At 42.5% G+C, this 9785-nt stretch overlaps 1 protein-coding gene across 1 annotated transcript; it reads left to right on the forward strand.

Moving 5' to 3' along the window:
- Positions 1 to 1840: 1840 nt before the first annotated feature.
- Positions 1841 to 9560, forward strand: LOC108623702 (uncharacterized). The gene is made up of 13 exons (XM_018022397.2): positions 1841 to 2965; positions 3705 to 3808; positions 3959 to 4091; positions 4162 to 4229; positions 4303 to 4560; positions 4641 to 4743; positions 6494 to 6624; positions 6698 to 6941; positions 7360 to 7427; positions 7499 to 7573; positions 7653 to 8003; positions 8420 to 8680; positions 8763 to 9560. Exons 2-13 carry the CDS (start codon positions 3706 to 3708, stop codon positions 8879 to 8881), a joined length of 1914 nt encoding a protein of 637 aa, XP_017877886.1. The 5' UTR covers positions 1841 to 2965; position 3705; the 3' UTR covers positions 8882 to 9560.
- Positions 9561 to 9785: the final 225 nt, after the last annotated feature.

A 9785-nucleotide genomic window follows, 5' to 3' on the forward strand; every position in this document is an offset into this window, starting at 1 on the left:
TTTTTATTTTCAGTTATCATTCAACTTGCATAGTTGACTAAGAACTACCTTAAACGACGAGTAAGTACATTCAAGAAGAATCAATTTAGATGTTGCAGTTTCGTGCACATTCTTGATAAAGATCATTACAATCATTAACGTTTTCGACTTAAACGTTTTCCTCTACATAATTCTCCTAACAAAAACAATTCACGAACACATGTAACGCAGTTATCAAACTCGAACAAGAGAAACTAAAAATAGAATAGTAACAGTATGTTCGAAATTGATCAAACTATCGTCATAAGTAGACCGCGCGTTTACGGTGTCAGTTTAAATAGAACTTGCTTGCATGCTGCTTTCGATATTTCATAGTTTTCACATGCGCATATTTTACACCGCTCTCTGCACGTGCCATCAGTTATTAATAGCCTGCGGATTTTTATGCAAAACAGATCGATTAGTTAATTTAAGAAACTATACATTTAGGTCCTTTCAACTTTTCAACGTAATCACATACATTTTCTTATTGACACTTTGTGCACTTTTTTCCACTATATGTATATACTTCTTATCTTGTTACATACCTAATTTTGCTATAAGTGCATGAAATCTATGGTATAGTTGTTAAAAAATACATGAGATTCGGTTATGATTAACTAACAGAGTTTGAATAGTACGGAGGGTACATCGGCCGTTTAAACCACGAGTAAATACGTTTAGCGATAGGAAGGATCAATATCAAGAGGCTCGTTCGTTGGATCCAACAATAAATCGAAGGGCGTAGTGGTGCGAACGATCGAAAAAGTACCGTGCGTAAAAAAACATACCGTGTGGCACAGGTGTAATATTTTCGGTCACATTGGCACACGTGCAATGCTCTAGTACGCGTCCGTCAACCTATTATCTACCTACCGACGTATTTTGCGAAGCGGGCAGCGTCGATCGAAAAGTCGCTGGTTTGCTTTCGTGACGGACTTGCGCCTAAGAGCTTTCTGTGACCTACATCGACTTCTTAACTTTCGAAACGGTACTTTTTCGTAGCGCGACTGCCGCCTTCGTTTGATCACCTATTACCACATCGGTCGTGGGCTGAACATCCACAAATGCAACGGACAAGGAAGAGGTACACGATCCCATTCCTGATTCACAGCCGCGGCGTAATATTTTGTTATTGTTACTCAACCGTGACCTGAATAAAATGCGGGTCGTTGCAATAAATTAGCTTTCGTTGCACTTCGGCTCGGTTCAATTGAATAACGATATGTATAGGGTAGATGTGGTTATTATTGCGAATGTGCCAGTTATCATATTTATAAAATCATTAAAAACAATTTATTTANTTAAATAAAATACTTTAAACAAAGTTTTAGATTTGAACCAACATAGGGAATACCAACTGCCAGTAAGTCAACCAAGGATCGAAATTATTGGTTCGAAAAATATTTATAAATGGAAAGAAGCCACAATAATTGAACGCTTTTAGATAATTCCGAGTACTACTTTTTAATATCCATGCTGTTAGTAAGTATTTTTCCATAGCGAGTGAAAATCGAAAGAAATAAAACGACCATTCTGTTTTATTTGAACAGAAATGGACGGAGCTGTGTATCTTCCGCGCCATTCGCAGCCATCTTGTTCTCGGGAGCTTCAAAGTCCCTACAATCGTTAGTCACGCAGAAGCGCACACAAACGTGATTATCCCATCACCCACGACGAGCGATACTAAAAGCCGTTCTTCATTTATCATCAAATGACGTACATGCTGTATCATTAAATGAATTTTTTTTAATGCAACCCTTATGGGAACGCGTACCTGCTCGATCGTAGATAGGGATTTTCCCCCTTGCCCTCTCTTTATGCTCGGAAGGTCAGAACTCGAATGAAATATGGAGGGAGACTCTCACTGAAACGGAGCAGTGAAAACGCTTGTAACTTTTCGGTTTCCACCTAGCATTCGAAAACGTGGCATCGTGTTTTCGTTTGCGTCGAAGTCGAAAAGGAATGAGGGACGATCGAGGAGGACAAAGAGAAAGGCACTGAGATTCCCGTGTACACCGTTGTGCGACACGTAGACGAGTGCGCTTCAAGTATACAGACAGACGTCTATAGATGCAATACGGTGCACAACGGTGCATACTGGCTGGCCTTCTGCGCAGCGTAGCGTGTAGCATTGTGCTTCTCATAGGAATAGTTGTAGCGGTTGTGAGCGGCGGCGTTCCGTTCGGATTTCGTCGCTGGTCGCCATTGTTTCTTATGAGTAAGCAAATGAATAAACGAGCAAACAAACTCGTGTAGCTACTAAAATCGACGAATAGCCAGTCGCGTACGTCCGATTCGATCAGTGGATGATGTTCGACGATTCGGGGTAAAAGAAAGGGGAAGGATGGTACACGGTTGACGAGACACCCGAGCTCGTCTCGGTTCGTCGCCTACCCGATTGAAATCGACGAATGGGCGAAAGATTCTCGGGGCCGAGCGACGCGTTTCGCCGAATAATAATGGGTGCTCGATGTTCCTCCGGAATGGTTCTACTGTGTCCACGGTAATCATGGTGACAGTGATGGTGGCAGCAAAAACAGTGGTGTGTTCTCCCGTGCTGAAATTGACGACGAACCCTCCGCCGATGGATAGATTCGCGTTCCTCTGACCGCGGTTTAATTAATCGTGAATAAGAATCAAGAGAATCGTCGTCGTAAAACTGGAAACCTGTAACTGGCGTCCTACCCTAATTATTTCTTTCCTTTACCCTCGTCCCATTGGATAATTGTTTACCCCACGGTCATTAAAACGATTATAATTCTGACTACGGTCTTATATATCCTGACTTCCTCGCTCGGGTCTCTTTGTCCGCAACGAGTGACCGCTGTTCGTTCCGGCAGAACGTTCAGCTTCGATCAGTTGAACATTATGTGATACTTACACAGTGCAACTTCTAATTCGCGATCTCCGACTTCGCGTCTGTGACGCCGGGCAAGCAGGCCAGGTTGGTGTCTCATACATTTTCACGATATTAACAAACCAAACGAACTAAATAGAAATTAATATTGCCATTCGATCGGAGTTCAGTTATTAATAGCTTGAGAAGGTTCGCGTAACCAGCGATAACGATTACGATCACGTAATTTCCTGATGAACGTGATTAAATATTCATTTCGGTTATCGCGACGAAGAATCGTTCGCGTGGACGATTAGGCATCGAGAGATAAGATAAGGGAGGAAAAAAAAAAAGGGAGTAGGGCGTAAGGGCTGCGAGTATCGAGTGGCGAAAGGGAAATTAAGCTGGCAGGTATTTTGACGTTTACCCTTGCTTCGATGCGCAGACCCCACGGCTGTCGGCGCATCGCAGCTCGAACGTACGTCGCCAAGGGAAAGTGTCTATGAATATGTATATATAGGTACACGAGGTTCGCGGTAAAGGAGGAACACGTTGAACGACACCGATCGGGACACGTGTACCTCGCTAAATAATGCATCCACCCCGCGCAGTCACCTCGGTTTTCACGGGGGCGTCAAACCCTTTGCTCACGTACCTTCGTCGCTGTCAATCGTAATGAATATTTTCCTACGACCAGTCGTACGGTGCTCGTATTTCTAGGAATTCGCGATTCACTGAATTCATCCGTCCGTCGAATGTCAATAGTTATGCGATAAGAAATTAGCGATAACGCTGTTATCTGTGCGACGTTCTCAAGTGAAACCGGTGCTAAAAGATCGTATTGCAGGATGCGAGGATCTTTATTCCCATGCCGAGAAAGACACCTTTTGCTCGCAGTGACCATGTTAATACTGTTTCTTTTATCTCTGGGGGATGCTCGCTTGGCAGACGGTAAGTACCAATCGGGTCAAGAATAAAAAACAGGTTTTGCGTTGAAGAATCTGATGATATTTAAAACGCAAATCAAGATTAGCTTGCAATCTGAGCTTGAGAAAAACGGTGATGGATGAAATCTAGCATAACTGAATGAAATTGTCTCAGGTTCTTGCGAGTTCCCTGCTACGTGGACCGGAGAATGGTATCAGTATGGGAAGATAGGCTCGATCATCGTAAACTCGACTGTTTTGGGTGACAAAACCTGCGTGGAGCGGTCCGAGCAATCGTACATCGTTTTGTAAGTATTCAAAAACGATGTGAAAACTAGGAAGAAGAGATACTAATCGTCTGAATTAATACTATTGCAGCGGTGACAATTGTTACAACTGCATAATCGTGAACGATCGGCACGAAAATGTGATCCAATACCGTGAAGGTTCGTTTCAGCTAAAATCGCCTAATTGTTCCTCGTTGTTCTTTTGTATCAATAATGTCTGTTATTTTCCCAGGGTGGTGTTACCAGGAACGTGTCTCGCTGGAGGATATGTGTTCGAACATCAAGTCCGATGATACGTTGTACTCGATGTTCCGTATGAACTCAAAACCGATCCCGTGCCCATTCAGTGGACCGTCGTTTACGTTCACGTACGACAAGGGTTACGGTGAATGCGCGATGCCTATTAGCCTTGGGGAGAAATGTACCGATGAGAGCAAACTGCTTCTTAAGTACCAGGCTTGCCCAGATATCCAACGCAGCGAAAGTAACAGTGAGTTCAGTTGCTATTTTTGTTATCGAGTACGCCTCGAGTCTATTGATTGCGTTAAATATTTTGTTATTACGCTTCAGCGGAGGAGTTACAGTGTCTCGCTGTGTGGAACGATGGTCGGAACAAATACCTTGTTGGAACGTTGAAAGGAAGAAGCGTCTCAGGTGCCGAGAAAATGTATAGGTAAATTGATTAATCGAAAATTCTATTCGGGGATTGAAAAGAACATAACTGATTCAAAGTTGAAATAGTTATGGAGAAGAAATGTTATAATTGTTATTAGTTGTATCGGTTCTCACTCGTAGGTGTATAACTTCGTTTCCGCCATTTTTTTTTTTAAATTCGAGGCTTCATTGTGAAAAGGTGTCCATCGCTGGCCATTACTTTCGCCCATCTTTCGGGCAGCCTATAAATACCGCGTTGAAAATCTGGACATCTTTTGAGGCGATCCACTTTTCGATCCAATTTTTAACTTCTTCATAGAAACGGAAGTGCTGATCAGCCAGGCCGTGTGCCATTGATCGAAACAAATGATAGTCGGAAGGAGTAACGACTGGAGAATACGAGGGGTGGGGTAGAACTTCCCATTTGAGCGTTTCTATACATATAAATATGTTTTGACCTGTTTTGTAATACGTGGCCAAGCGTTGTCATGCTGCAAAATCACTTTATCGTGTCTATCGTTGTATTACGGCCATTTGTCTTTCAATGATCGGCTCAAACGCAACAATTGCTTTCGATACCAATCGCCTGTGTTTGTTTCAGTCAGTTTTAGTAGCTCATAATACACTACGTCGAACTAGTCCCATCAAATATGGAGCATAACCTTAGAGTCGTGAATATTCGGTTTTTCCCGTGATTTTCTGCACTTGGGGTTATCGTAATGAACCCATTTTTCGTCCCCAGTCACAATACGATGCTGAAATCTCTTCCGTCTTTCCCTTGCAAGCAGCTGTTCACAAGCAAACAAACGCCGTTCAACATCTCTCGGCTTCAACTCGTACGACATCTAATTTCCTTGCTTCTGAATCATTCCCATGACTTTGAGGCGTTTTGAAATGGTTTGTTGAGTCACTCCGAATGATTCTGCCAATTCTTCTTGTGTTTGACACGAGTCTTGATCTAGTAATGTCTCTAATTCTGCATCTTCGAAAACCTTCTCTCTTCCACCGCCATGTTGGTCTCCGGCGTTAAAATCACCGTTCTTATAGCGTTGAAATCACTCTCGAGACGTTCTTTCACTGATAATGGCCTCATTATAAGTATTTGAGAGCATTCGATGAGCCTTAGTCACAGATTTCTTTATATTGAAGCAGAAAATTAAATCCTCCCACAAATGACGAAAATTTGGCTCGTAAACTGACATCTTGAATCGAGAATGACTTTATGATGCAGACACAAAGCGGCTAATATTTCGATGGTGCTATGTTCACAAGTGCCTAAACTTATTGTGTGACGTCTATTTAATCAGAATATGCTGATATTTATTAATATAAGCGAAGTATAATATGGACGAAAAATCGTAGTTACAATGTCTGTATTTATAAGCGATTTTCTATTCAAAACAGATTATTTTCATTGAAATAATGACCAGAGTGCGCTAGATTTGACTTTTCTCTTTCTGAAGAGGTATCTGACGTCTGGAAAATATTCTCATATAAAGACGAAAACTGTATTCCCGTAATTTTTGGCTAATTCTGTCGGTAACATTGAGAATCTACCTTATCGCGTAGCTGTTCACCCCCTTAATTACTTTTTTTCATTCATTTCTTATTGTCCCATTCTTTATGCTTAAATTTGTGCTGAAACCGATATATCTAATAACAGTTATGGGATTTTTTCTCGACAACTGTTTCAAAAACCATTATCGCAACTGTTTTCAATTCTTGGTTTCGATTTTTAATTATATCTCCCGATTTTCATTTTTAAACAGATGTTTCCTATACGAGGAGAAAACGCACCATCAAGGAAAAGTAATTTACACCCTCGCCCAGTCCGGCGAGCCAACCTGCAACGGCCTAACTACAGTTTCCGAGGGTTCGCCTACTATAAAACTGACGAAAGGTATTAAAAACGTCGATCTCGCATTACTTCTCTCGTCTCGAACTATACTAATTATGATTCATCTCACGCATAGTCGATAAAGAGCACAATAAATGCAAGTACCCTTCGTGGATCACGGAACACCACGACTGGCACTCTTTGGACGGCACTAAAGTTTATCATTTTACGAATAAAAACGCAACGCTCAAAGTCAGAGTACAAAACTGCGACAGCGACACCTACCACGAGGAGAAGATCGTTTGTCACAACTTGGAGAATCCGACGGAGAACGCGCAAGGGCACAAAGTAAAATTAATCGCGCACGTTACTAGCGGCTGGTGAGTCCCGATAGCAAAACGCATCAAGTATACAGGATGTCCCAGAAAAAGTGTTACAGCCGAAAAGGGGTGAGCCTGGACGTGTTTTTGAACAACAATTTCCTTTGGTAAAATACAAAGTGAGCCATAGTTTTTGAATTATTAACGAAAAACATTGACCAATGAGAGCACGCATAGGGCCTGCGTCCAGCCACGGCTAAGTTGGTTCGGCCGTGGCATAGTCCGAGCCCTACACGCGCTCTTATTGGTCAGTGTTTTTCGTTAATAATTCAAAAACCGTCCGTCACTCTGCATTCTGCCAAAGAAAAGTATTGTTCAGAAACACCTATAGAATCACCTTTCGTCGGCTCTAACACTTTTTCCACCATCTTGTACAAAGGAAGCTGACGGATGTAACAAAAAATGTATAATCTTTTAGCGATATCGGCTACGTTTGCATGATATTCCACAAGAGGGATCATCACATTATAGAACTGCAGCAGTCGGGTAAGTATAATTCATGTTCATAGCTCTTCGATATTCGTTTCTCTATTTATAACTCTTGATGTCCGTCGTAGATCAAAAAGCTATAATGCCAGACGAGGCCTGCTCCCTCGCGGATACATCCTCGATGCCGTACATCACTCTGATAAGTAAGCAACCGTAAGCGCTTGTACTGATAATTTCGTAAGGCCCACGGATTTCAGTTATAATGTGTCTATTTCGTATTAGGTTCCTCGTTACGGCAGAGGAAGTGTCCGAAACCTGGACGTTACGGTATCCTCAGCGTCAGTTCGTTTCCCATACCCGGTACGTCGTATAGACGACAACGACGTAGCGAGAAACATTCTTCTAAGATCACGAAAAGAAGAACTTGGCTCGAAGAAATGCCAGAGGAATCGCACGAGCAACAACAGCAGCAACAGCAGCAGCAACATCATCATCATCATCATCACCATCAACACGGGGAACTTTCGGAACAGCAAGGGGATGACTGTAGAAACACGAGTATACAAATAGGCTGTGCGTCGCCGGATCAAACCGAGATCGTTATTGGGAAAACCTGCGGTGCAGAAGGAATGAGTAAATATCGATTTGCCACTTTCGTATTATACAGAGTATCCCAGAAAAAGTGTTAGAACCTACAAAGAGTGTTTCTGAACAACAATTTCCTTTACCAAAATGCAAAATGAGGCATGGTTTTTGAAGTATTAACGAAAAACACTGACCAATGAGAGCGCGCGTAGGGCCGCGCTGACCAACGGCCGAGTGTCACAGTCCGAGCCGCCATTCCCGTGGCTGAACACGTGTCCTACGCGCGTTCTCATTGGTCAGTGTTTTTCGTTAATAATTCAAAAACTATGGCTCACTTTGCATTTTGCCAAACGAAATTGTTGTTCAGAATCACCCATTTTCGCTTCTAACACTTTTTTTAGTATATCTTGCATTTCTGGTATCGTGCTCGCGAGAGGATACATCGAGTAACGTTATTATTGCAGCGTATTATTGCCACGGCAGCTGGGAGGAAAGAGATACTTGGTACACGATAGTATCTCTGAAGACTAATCAAGCTTCACCGAACTTTGGACAAACTTATTGTTTCTCTATGCGCGTCGGTGTTAATAAAGAGAAACCGCTCGCAAGTGGGAAAGCGAGTCGAGCGAAACTTTCCGAACAGGAATTGTGGTTCACTAAATTGGACCGCGTCTGTCGGAGAGAACAGATCTCGGACGAACAGCCCTACGTCCTCGTGAATCAAGGTACCTCAAAGCTAGATAAACTTTACAAATAGACGCGCTCCACTAAACGCTTAATACATAACACGATGATCTCGCGTTTCAGGAGTTTGCGAAGACGTAACGAAGGCGTACTCGAGTTTAGCGCCGCTTCTTTCCCGATCGCTGATTCCGTTTATCGTGATCCTTGGAAACTGTGCCACCTACTTGCTCTCGTTGAGATGATATGCCAACCGCGAGTGAATGGGAATCGAAACTCGCGTCCGGGTAGACATTTTCACTGGCTACCGACGCGGAACGGGTAAAAATAAAGGCTGGCGAACTTCTTCGATCCCGTATCGGTTTTTACGGATCGAGATAAAAAACGAACGGTTTATCATCGATCGAGTGGAATTGAAGGAGCAAGCAATCTATTGGCCTTGGAGTTTCTCATTGGATTCCGTTACCATTGGGTCACGTCTTTTATATATTTTTTTTGTAAATTCCCCCTCCCCCCCTCTCTCACTAGTTTTGTTTGTACATGAGGAGCCGATAGCACCACTATACATTTGTTTCTGTTGCCACCGAGTTCTTCTACTTCCCAGTATATTATCTATAGATTTTTACCGATTTCGGATAGGTATGAAGGTACTTAGTGTTCTAGATTTTAGATGTTACGCCCGTCCGTTTCATACAATGGTCAAGAGTTTTTGTCCGACGATATCTATTTACATCCTGTAAATCTGTACATTCGCACTTGTATTTTTTATATACACGGGAGGGACGAGTGAGGTATGTGGTTCGCCGCATACACCGAGAAACCGCGCAGGTATTAGTTTCGATTTAAGAGTACAAGAACAACGACACACCTCGATCGTTTTCTACTTTTCTGCTTTTGTTTTTCTTTCTTTTTTTTTTTTTTATTCAAAAAAAAGCGAAACCGAGATTCGTAAAGCACGCAGTATATAATATACGTGTTTATCGGACAACGGGCAACTGTACCCGCAGCTTTTCAGTTTTTCAAATACAATAGAACCTCGATAATCGGAATTGAATGCAGACCGTCTCGGTCCTCTAACGTGGCGACATTACCGAATTGTTAAACAGGGTATCCCAGAAAAAGTATTAGAGTCGAAAAGGGGTGATTCTG

The sequence above is a fragment of the Ceratina calcarata genome, unplaced genomic scaffold (assembly GCF_001652005.2).
Source record: "Ceratina calcarata isolate Rehan_Ccalc_2016 unplaced genomic scaffold, ASM165200v1 scaffold289.2, whole genome shotgun sequence".
NCBI classification, from domain to species: domain Eukaryota; kingdom Metazoa; phylum Arthropoda; class Insecta; order Hymenoptera; family Apidae; genus Ceratina; species Ceratina calcarata.